The 11,590-nt window shown below is 38.1% G+C and overlaps 1 protein-coding gene across 1 annotated transcript; it reads right to left on the reverse strand.

The window, feature by feature from the left end:
• Positions 1-869: 869 nt before the first annotated feature.
• Positions 870-3,234, reverse strand: LOC121383335. Its single transcript, XM_041513298.1, has 2 exons — positions 3,080-3,234; positions 870-2,575 (listed from the first exon to the last, which is right to left on the reverse strand). Exon 2 carries the CDS (start codon positions 2,358-2,360, stop codon positions 1,572-1,574), a length of 789 nt encoding a protein of 262 aa, XP_041369232.1. The 5' UTR covers positions 2,361-2,575; positions 3,080-3,234; the 3' UTR covers positions 870-1,571.
• Between the last annotated feature and the right edge of the window lie 8,356 nt (positions 3,235-11,590).

An 11,590-nucleotide genomic window follows, 5' to 3' on the forward strand; every position in this document is an offset into this window, starting at 1 on the left:
TTAAATGGTGACTGACCTTCATAAAAACCTACAAAACGGTGGTGGTTTTGAGATATTCATTAAACAGAAATATCTTGATTAAAAGAACGGAGATGAAAGCCATATGATCTCTTTTGTTCAGTGAGACAAAGTTGGTTATTTGGAGTGACTAGCTAAGATCATCCTAGTGAGACTTTTGATTAGACATGATGCCACCATAATTACGTCCAGGGTCCCGTTTTACGAAGCGATCTTAGCACTAAGATCACCGTAAGTGCATCTCTACCTCATGCAATTTAGGTGATCTTAGCGCTAAGTTCGCTTCGTAAAACGGGGCACAGTTCCTCCTATTAAAACGATCGCTATTAAACGACGGCGGTCCTTCCTGTCGTGGGGGCGGGACGTAACCCTGTGGTAAAGCGCTCGCTTGATGCGCGGTCGGTAAAGGATCGATCCCCGTCGGTGGGCCCAAATGGCTATTTCTCGTTCCAGCCAGTGTACTACGACTGGTGTATAAAATGTTGTGGTATGTGCATATATTCGTAAACCATTTACTTTTTATTAACCCAGTGGTAGGACTGGTTTATTAAAGGCATGGTACATGCTATCCTGTGATGAAGAGATTATGAGACTTCAACGCCGGGGGTGCCTATTGTTTTCGGGGTGCCGTTTGCTGTTTGGCTAATCTCAGGGACGGAGCTCTCATTGGCTAATTGATCACGTGACGTCTCAGCATATTGCTGTGTGTTGTGCAATCGCGGGAATGTCCCATCGCGCTATAAATAGATCACGCGTCACCCCTCAGTCGAATAGGTCTAATAAGGTCACCGTTATAAATCGTAGCGTGTGCTACTACTAGTATTTTACGTAATCTACAAGTCGGAAATTAGTTTAAGCACTAGTTTAATGAACAGTGGTTTAATATTATATTTCGTTTGATGTATAGACACCGATCATAATTTCAAGTGAGAAGAACGCTGTAGTATAATCAAACGAGGTCACATATCTGGAAAACTGGAAAACCAGCCAGTAGTTACTTCTACCCATAAAGAAGATAACAGTGATCAAACATGGTGCATTTGTGCTGAAGTAGAATATGGTCGAATGATCAAGTGCGACAATGAAGACTGCCCATATCAGTGGTTTCACTACAAGTGTGTGAACATTCGCAGGAAGCCTAGAGGAAAATGGTTTTGTGCTAGCTGTGACAAATAAATAACTGTTCATAGTCATGAACAATGTTCAGAAATTGAACAAAAATTGTGAAATTGGTGGCCTTAAATTGTATTTATAAAGTATGTATTTTGAAACAATAAAATGGATATAGCTACTGTTAGCTGATGATTAGTGTAATAAACACCAATAAAGTTATTAAATACACTATCAGGGCTTCTAGAATTTTAAAAAAATCAGTTTTTTTTTTTTACAAGCAATGGGGCATGGCCACAGTACTTAATTACTAGCCTGTTATTGAAATTCACTTCCATATTATATAATTATAGAATCCCCGATAATTTAATCGTGGACATGTTACAAAATAAAAGACAGAATTATGTATGTACCATTTTGAAGCAAAATACAAGTTCAAAAATCTAAGAAACAAGTTTTGGTTGTAAATTACATAGAGCTGAACAAATGGTGACTATGCTGTCTGAATGGGGAACCATGTGCATACTCATACTACTACTCAGAATGTTCCAGTTTTTCAGTCTTTCAATGGCTCTTTCCACATGTATGCGTACATTAGCAATTTTTCTGGTCTGCTCAACTTCCCGAGCACTAAGCTGCGACTTTCCTCTGGTGAAGGCTGGTATTACCAGAGTCGCATTACGATTTGCCAAGTCCTCTGCTATCAAAAATCCTCTATCTGCCAAAACTTCATCGCCATATTCTAATTTGTCCAAATAACCACTTCTCTGAGTAATAACTGTATCAGATGTCCTACCTCCAAATGCCCTGGATACATAAGAAATTGCTCCTGTTGGAGTTATAGACACAAGAAATTTAATGGTATTGTTGTGTTTGTAATTTGACCATGTTTGGGCCCTTGCTGTAAGTGGTCCAGGTCTCTGAATAAAAACTTCAAAACAGTCGATAATACTAACACATTTTGGATATGTTATTTTAATAATATTTGGCATATTGCGTTTTAGACTGTCTTTGTCTGGCCACTGAATAAGAAAGGCAAGTTTCTCTGCTAACTTTGGCAGCCCCTGATTAAGCATTTCTGAGATTGTGGTGACAGACACATTAAATCGATATGCCAAGTCCTGGTGCTGCAGATTTAATCTCAGTTTCATAATTAAGCACATCAAAACACATGTTGGTGATAAAACTTTACACGAAGGCAATGCCAAAGAGCAAAATGACAACAGCCACATAAACAGCGCTTTTGATGTTACACCTGTGTAGAACTGAATTCTACGGTCGCTTGAAATTGTCTGCTCCTCGAAGCTCAGCCGACTCGGGTTTTCTTTCAAAATACAATTCTCAGCCTGAAGCCTCCCCAGTTCTTCATACAGCTGCTGATTTTCAATCCGTAGGGAAGCTATTTTCCTTATACAAATACTGTGTGTCTCAGCATGGGGTTGTGACTCTGAAAAATAATTTTATTTTGCATATTAAGGGGTATCAAATTAATACATTAAATTTTATAAGTATAATCATGCAAACCTTGACATTCACCCCAAAACATATGTCTATATTATGTACATAAAAGATCGCTATACATTATGTACATAACCAGTGCCTTGATGCAGATCACTATGTGGCAGACAATTCATATGCTGACGAATTGTATTTAAGCAATATATACATGTAGATGTACCAAAATGAAGTGTAAATACTTGTCTGACTAGTAAAAAAAACATTGTAACTTAATTTGGTTTTAAAAAAAGTTTATTAATACCTACTCTTATTTATTACCATAATGTACATATTTTATATTTAGCATCTATAATTTGTTGTTGGGAGTGTTCACATTATACGTGATTAATATGTGTGTTTGTGTAATTAATTAAATTAATATTTTCCAAACTATGTCCAAAATATTGAAATTTGGATCACATATACATGTACATGCAAATAAATGATTGTCTACCTTCTGCTTGTGTGTCAATAAGATTTTCTGTGTTTGACAAATCTAGTAATGCAGAAGTGGCTTGCTTCTTCTGCTTTTCAGATTTTCGGACCTCCAGTCGCTGGTGTCTGGCATGGCGGATTGTACCACTTAATTTGGTGTCTGGTAACCCATGTTGATGGAGGGAATGTAGTCAGGACTATTCTTGTCATTGTTTTTCTCTCCTGGAATGATAAAAATAGTCACTTGTATTTTACTGACAGGTTAATTATCAGATATATGTTTTACTAATACATGTGAATGGGTTCCAATCTAATTATTCCAGATTGCCCAATTTTGACATTGAAAACTACAAGTTTTTAGTTGTGACCGAGTCGTCAATTTTGTCTGGCGGTATGACTCCTCCATAATACACTTTAAATTAAAAACATTGCGAGAGAGAGAGAGAGAGAGGGGGGGGGGGGGGGGGGGGGGGGGGGAATAAGAAAGATAGAGTATCGAGATTAGAAAGAAAAAGAAAAGTTTTATTTAACGACGCACTCAACACATTTTATTTACGGTTATATGGCGTCAGACATATGGTTTAGGACTACACAGGTTTTGAGAGGAAACCCGCTGTCGCCACTACATGGGCTACTCTTCCGATAGGCAGCAAGGGATCTTTTATTTCCGCTTCCCACAGGCAGGATAGCACAAACCATGGCCTTTGTTGAACCAGTTATGGATCACTGGTCGGTGCAAGTGGTTTACACCTACCCATTGAGCCTTGCGGAGCACTCACTCAGGGTTTGGAGTCGGTATCTGGATTAAAAATCGCATGCCTCGACTGGGATCCGAACCCAGTACCTACCAGCCTGTACATATATTTGAACTCTAATTTCTGATTCATGCTTACTTTAAATAAATTATGTGTAAAATTTTGAAAACATCCGATTCAGATCAAATGTATAAATATTTGTTCAATTTACCATACAAATTTTAAATGGTGTCTACCTCTCCACCCCTGTTTGTTTTCTTTTGGAATGCTAATATTTTGGAATAGAAATATATGTTCATACAGCAGTGAGTTGGAAGCACCAGAACCCTTTTACCACTTATTTGCAAAAAAATACTAAAGAAGAGGATAAATTATGGTGACACCGATAAAAGGCGATATGAATTTAGGGTACCCACATATTTTCCAAGGTTTCCTCTTTATTAATGTTATGAACCCTGCCCTCTCCTGATTTGGGGGTTTATTAGATACGTCCCTGACAAACACATGGTATTTTTTATTTTATTTTTACCTGTTATGAAGTGACGATGGCAAACGCGATCATAATCTGTAGGCTCCCATTGTTGACGCCCATCGGCTAACACACGCTTTATGGCTCCAATCCAACGATTTCTACGGTCGTCTGGTTTCTTTGGGATGCGGTAAAAGCTTCTTGGGTTTTCTTTGTCAAATCTACTTGTGCAACCGACCACACAACAAGACACAACCATTTTTAAACCGAGACAAAGAAACCAAAACAACGTGATCAGTCGGCCATGTAAATAACTCTTTTTGCCAACCAGTCCTGTCACGTGACTTTTCGTGACGTCACGGCGAACATCCCTATAACGCTCCTATAAACAAGTTGTAACCTGCTTTGTGGACGACTCTATTTTGTAGGGGTGAATTCGGTGTTATTGTTATGTAGTTTAAAATATTCTATGGTGTGATCGAAGTTGCCACCCCTCTGATTATACGCATTGGTCATCAGTCATGTTAGTCATACTATCTGTGATAATTAAAAAATGAGCATGTCCATTATGTTATTTTGAATGTACAATAAAGAGTTAGGTTAGCGTCGTTGTCATTTGTGCGCGGTTTACTGGCCGATCAAGACGTTTCAGCAGATAGGTCTCAGGTCTCAGGCTGCAAACACCTCGTGATAACAATCTTATTCAGTACAGATTTTTAGAGGTAAACAGACCTTTACAGTTAGATCGTTTACATATCTGTTTTAAGGTTTACATTATGCTAGTATTTTAATCTACAGAATGGCAGAAAAACAAGTATTTTTGAATAACGTGAAGTCGGTTGAAGCACTAGATAGATGGGCTGCTGTCAACAATTGCAGTGATGATACCGATGTCAATCTGAAGCGTATCGAGTTGTTAGCTGAACAGTTAACCAACAACAACACTGCGAATGCGTCAGTGCGTCCGAAAACACGGTATACTTGCAGTTTGTGTAACCAGTCATTCACGAAGAATAATAGTCGCCTCAGACACATACGCAGTGTACACAACAATGAATGGTATGAATGTGAAAATTGTAAACATATATTTTCACGCTTTGACAAATACAAGGCTCACAAGTGTCAAACCAGACTTAAAAGACCATCTTCTGATCCGACCCGTGAAGCCAAACGACCCTGTCTTCGTCCAGTAAATACCAGAACATCCAACAGTGTATCCCCAGCTCAGTGGTCTACATGTAACTGGTGCGGACATTTTAAATGTTTACTTCCTGGTAAGAAGTTCTGTGAGGTTTGCTCAACCAAGGGGAGAGAATGTTCTCAATGTCACCGTCCACTGCCAGAAAGGTTTTACAGCCAGCGGGTCAACCATTGCGATAGCTGTGTGAGACGACGTGAACGCTATGTTTACAGAAGAAATCAGGTCGGGTCAGGACGAGTTGAGGCTCTCGAAGGGGTGGTCGTCACTGAAACTTTGACACCCAGCCAAGTTAATGACGTTGACATTTTGCAATTTTTAGCAGATGAACACTCCAATATAGATAGAATACTGCATGATTTTCTGACACAAAAGAAAGGTATGAAGTGGTTCTTGACTATAAAAATTAAATTTATTAAATATGATGAAAATAATGATAGCATTTTGGCCGAACCAATCCTTAGAAGTACAAATGTTTTGACCACCAGCGCATTTCAGTTACAAGAGCAGGTTGCTGAAGCATATAAAAAATTGTATTCTTCTAGCCAGGAATTCCAAGCCGAGGGCTCAGGGTGGAGTGTTGAACACATTATACATTTAGAATTAAATATGGCTGAGTATGCTCCACTGACAGGTAGCAGCTACATCACACTTCCCAAATCACTGTTAGAGAAAAGAGCAATCCTAAACATAAACAATGAAGACCAAAAATGTTTCTTATGGTCTGTTCTGGCTGCACTACACCCAATTAATCAAAACGAGCATGCTAACAGAGTCAACAAATACAAAGCTTTTGAAAATGAACTCAATTTGGAAGGCATTGAAATGCCTATACCTCTGTCTCAAATACCAAAATTTGAAAAGCAAAATTGTATTTCAGTCAATGTTTATGGGTATGATGACAAGGATGGAGTTTTTCCATTACACACAAGTGAATTCAAATATCCCAACGAAGTCGATGTAATGTTGTTAAGTCAAGGAGACAGGAGACATTTTTGTCTCATACGAAATTTTAGCAGATTGATGGGTAATAGAACCAAACATAATGGACAGACCTTTTACTGCAGGCGATGCCTACATGGGTTTACTAGACAAGATTTGTTGGAAGATCACATTCCATATTGTACAACACATAATGTACAAAAAGTAAAACTCCCCACAGAAGACAACAAGTGGGTTCAGTTTAACAGTATTCACAAGCAGTTAAGAGTACCGTTTATAATTGTTGCGGATTTTGAGTCTCTTACGCGAAAGATCAGTGGCTGTAGTCCCCCTCCCAATTCGTCTCATTCTTCTTTTTATCAGAAACATGAAGCGTCAGGTTTTTGTTACAAAATAGTCTGTTCTGATTCAGCATATAACAAACCAGCTGTAGTGTATAGAGGTCCTAACGTTATTCACAATTTTATTGAAAATATTTTAAAAGAAGAAAGGGAGATAAGTCAGATTTTGGCCAGTGTGATACCCATGAATCTCACCCCTGAAGAGGAAGAGAGTTTTCAAATGACTGATAAATGTCACATTTGTCAGGGAACTTTAGGACAAGACAGAGTACGTGACCACTGTCATCTTTCAGGCACATACAGAGGTGCTGCCCATAAACAGTGTAATCTCCAACTTCAGTTTAAAAAACATAAAGGAAAGGAATCTTTCAAAAATAAGTTTTTTTTATCCCAGTAATCTTCCACAACCTAAAATCTTACGACAGTCACCATATTATGAAGCAGCTAGATACTGCTTACAAAGGTCACATTAACTGTATTGCCAACAACATGGAGAAGTACATCTCTTTCAGTTTTGGTAGTGTCAGATTTATTGATTCTTTACAATTTCTCAATTCATCTCTGGAAACGTTAGTAGCAAATCTAAAAGCAGAGGGTGGCGAGAATTTCAGATTTCTCAAATAAGAATTTGATTGTGACCAGCTTGAACTGTTGTTAAGAAAAGGAGTATACCCATACGATTTTATGGATGAGGAGGATAAATTTAATCTATCCCATCTTCCTACTCAAGATGAGTTTTATAACATACTGACTGACCGTCATATCTCCAACAGTGATTATGAACATGCCCAGAATGTGTGGAGAATGTTTGGATTAACAACAATGGGGGAATATCATGATCTGTATATGAAAACAGATGTTATACTTTTGGCTGATGTTTTTGAACATTTTCGAGATATGTCTTTAGAATACTATCATTTAGACCCAGCACATTATTACACGTTGCCAGGTTTGGGGTGGGATGCAATGTTGAAAATGGGTAATGTAAAACTGGAACTCCTCACCGACTTGGATATGCACTTGATGATAGAGAATGGTCTGAGAGGGGGGATATCCATGATTTCAAAAAAGTATGCCAAAGCCAATAACCCAAACCTGAAGGATTACAATAGTAACAAGTCAAGAAATTATCTGATTTATTGGGATGCTAATAATCTGTATGGACATAGCATGTCCCAGTCTCTTCCACAAAGTGACTTCCAATGGCTTAGTCAACATGACATTGACAACTTAGACGTTTTGACTATTCCCTACGAATCAGACATTGGGTATATTTTAGAAGTTGACCTTTCCTATCCAAAAGAATTGCACGACAGTCATAGTGATTACCCACTAGCTCCAGAATCTATGATTGTGACCGATGATATGCTTTCACCCCTGTCACTGCAGCTGAAAGAAAAACTGTCAGAAAACTAGTTCCAAATCTTAATGATAAACACAAATATGTTCTTCATTACAGAAACTTACAGTTCTATCTGAGTCAGGGGTTGGAATTAACAAAAATTTACAGAGCTATCCAATTCAAACAGTCCCCACGGTTGAAACCATACATTGATTTCAACACTGAAAAAAGAAAGCAGTCCAAAAATGAAGCTGAGAAAGCGTTTTTTAAGCTGATGAACAATTCATGTTTTGGCCGGAGTATGATGAATGTGCGAAAACATGTTCATGTAGAATTGGTCAACTCAAAGAAAAGATTGAAGAAGCTCTGCGCTAAACCTACATTTGAGGCTTTTATAATATTTAATTCACATTTGGCAGCAGTGCACCTCAAGAAGACAACCCTCTACCTCAACCAACCCATATATACAGGTTTTTCTATTCTGGACCTATCAAAAATTGTCATGTATGACTTTCATTACAATTTTATGAAAGTCAAGTATGGGGAAAGGTCTCAGCTCTGTTTTACAGACACAGACAGTTTACTGTATGATTGTCAAACAGAAGATATCTATTCTGATATGCTGGATCACGTCCACCTATTTGATACAAGTAATTACAACCCTTCACACCATCTCTATTCCAAAACCAATGCCAAGGTCCTTGGGAAGATGAAAGATGAATTAGCTGGCTCTGTTATGGAGGAGTTCGTTGGTCTCCGTCCTAAAATGTACTCACTCTCCTATAATGAGAGTGAAAAATTGACAGCTAAAGGGGTATCTAAAACAGTTATAAAAAAACAACTCCGACACTCTATGTACAAACATTGTTTGTTTGATCAGTGTCAACTTCGACATGAGATGAAATCCATTCAAAGTCATAACCATCAGTTGTATTCTGTTAGCATGAATAAAATCAGCTTATCCCCATATGATGACAAACGCTATGTTCTAGAAGATGGTGTTCATACTTTGGCGCATGGACACTACAAAATTGAGCTAACCTAAGTTTGGAGAACCACTTCATTTCTTTGTATAATATTTTGTTAAGCATACAATTGAATATCTTATTACTATCATCACGTTTGGCAAACATGTGTTTGTATAGTTGTGCTGTGAATAACTACATTGTATGTGAGAGGTTACACCCGCCTTATAAAAAGTAAGAGTGTGGTCTTTTGAACATGATATTATATGTAATAAATGTAAATATATATGAATTATATGTGTCCAATACATCCTGACTTTATGTATATTTGTGTATTTATTTAATATAATGAGCCAATAAAAATGCCGAAGTAGACTGGGTTTTTTTTCATATTCCTTATTTACATTGAAATTATAACAAAACTCATAAACTTTATACTGTATACTATTTATTTTCTCACTCAAAGTCATATTGTACATGTTAAGAATTGAGGGAAACTCCCAACAGTATCTTACATATGAATACACACAATGCATTTAACAACAGAGATTAATGTTTATTCAGTGTCTGTGTCAGTGTCATTATCACTTTGTTCACCTTGCTCACTGATTAACTCCTCAGCCTCGGATATATCCACATGCGATAGTATGTCTTTTACAATGGGTTTCATCCACAATTCAATCTTGGTAGATAGCATATCAGGATCTGTCTCTGGGTCCATTGTCTTGACTTTAACGATAATGGGTTTAAAGAATGGTGCCTCACTAAAATAAGTCACAAATTGAATAGCTTGAACCATTCTCTTCAGAAAAGTGTCTTTCCAACATTTTTCCAATTTCTTTTTAATCCATCTTTCAGACCTGCCTTTATCTTCAAACGTTTCTCGTTTTGCTTTAATGCGTTCTTTGCAGTTCTGTAGGGTTAACCTCCACATCTCTGTTAAACCAGCAGCTTCCCATTCTTTGTTATCAACTTCGAAACTATTCACATCAGTGTTCATCAATTTTTCATCCAGTTTAGTTCGTTTTCTTAAAGGTTCACCTCCATTTTCTGGACACCATGTTTTTACATGACGTTGGAGATCGTGATTATTCTCAAACATAACACCACAATCGTCACACGAAGGCATTTCTGAAGTATCTTCACTCTCACTACAATTAAATTCACTGCCAACTTTAGGGTATTCACCTGCAGCGTTGTGTGTGATGTTCACAGGTAGGGTGATACTACTTGACTGAGGCAGCTCTCGAGTTGGTAATTCTTTTATAGGTTGTTGGGAGATGCTGCTATTAGTTGTTATAACATTAGGTTTAAGTCTCATTCTCAGAGGTAGAAGGTCGTAAATCAATAGTCAGATTACCATATGGCCTTTGAACAGCTGCTTCATACACAGACATAAAACGATCAGTATTGTTGGGATAAATTCTTCTCGCAAACAAATTCACCTGCTGTCTATCCACTGGCGAATTAAACAAAGTCACAAAATGTGAATTCAGAGCAATGTCACGTGACTCCTTGCCTCTCGGAAACAAATTTTGTAACAGCAAAACATTAAGGACATTCTTGTGATGTGAAGTACAAGTAAACAGTTGTGATATGCGTTTGTCATTCTTGGCCTCAGCCATATGATCATCCAGAATTAAAACATTATTGTTGCGTGCATCAAAGTAGTTGTCGTCCTGCAGGTTGTAAGGGATACCTTTCACAAACTGAACTTGAGGCATCGTCTCACGAATAGTATCATAAAGGGTTTGCCACTCGTTGTAACACCATACAATGTTGTTAGGTGTTGGCTTGACGAGTCCTTTCCGAAGTATATGATACATAAACATAGTCTTACCACATCCACTCGGGCCCACGAATACAACATTGGAAGGTATAGTAAAGTAAAACGGTTCTTCGTGCGTTGAAGTGATAAACTGTTCTCTGGATGGTATCTGTGGTGGTGGTGGTGGTAGTGGTGAAGTGATAAACTGTTCTCTGGATAGTACTTGTGGTGGTGGTGGCGGTGGCGGTGGCGGTGGTGGTGAAGTTATATACAATACTCTAGATGGTACTTGTGGTGGTGGTGGTGGTGGTGGTGATGGTGGTGGTGGTGAAGTTATATACAATTCTCTGGATGGTACTTGTGGTGGTGGTGGTGGTGGAGTTATATACAATTCTCTGGATCGCACTTGTGGTGGTGGTGGTGGTGGTGGTAGTGGATGGCTGGTCTGTCTATGTCTGAGCATGGCATCCCTCCTCGAAAACGTTTTCGGACAATCTAAACACGATGTTGATCCCATGATGTCCAGGTATAAACTAAGTCGAATTACTAACATCAATATTATTTATACTGACTGGAGATTTGCTTCTGGAATCCAGCTGTTAAACTTCTTAGGATAGCCCATCCACTTAACAAACACCTGTTTCTCACCTCTCATCTTTCTCCTCTTAAGCACTTTCTCCACTTTCCAAATGTTATCGTCCGTTTTGAAGACTTGCTGTAACTCATTTTCGTAGAAGCTACCTTCAATGG

This window comes from Gigantopelta aegis, chromosome 10 (genome assembly GCF_016097555.1).
Source record: "Gigantopelta aegis isolate Gae_Host chromosome 10, Gae_host_genome, whole genome shotgun sequence".
In the NCBI taxonomy this organism is placed as follows: domain Eukaryota; kingdom Metazoa; phylum Mollusca; class Gastropoda; order Neomphalida; family Peltospiridae; genus Gigantopelta; species Gigantopelta aegis.

What these genes read in the sequence shown, in the direction of transcription:
- LOC121383335 (XM_041513298.1), bottom strand. Translation starts at nt 2,360, where the DNA reads ATGTGGCTGTTGTCATTTTGCTCTTTGGCATTGCCTTCGTGTAAAGTT.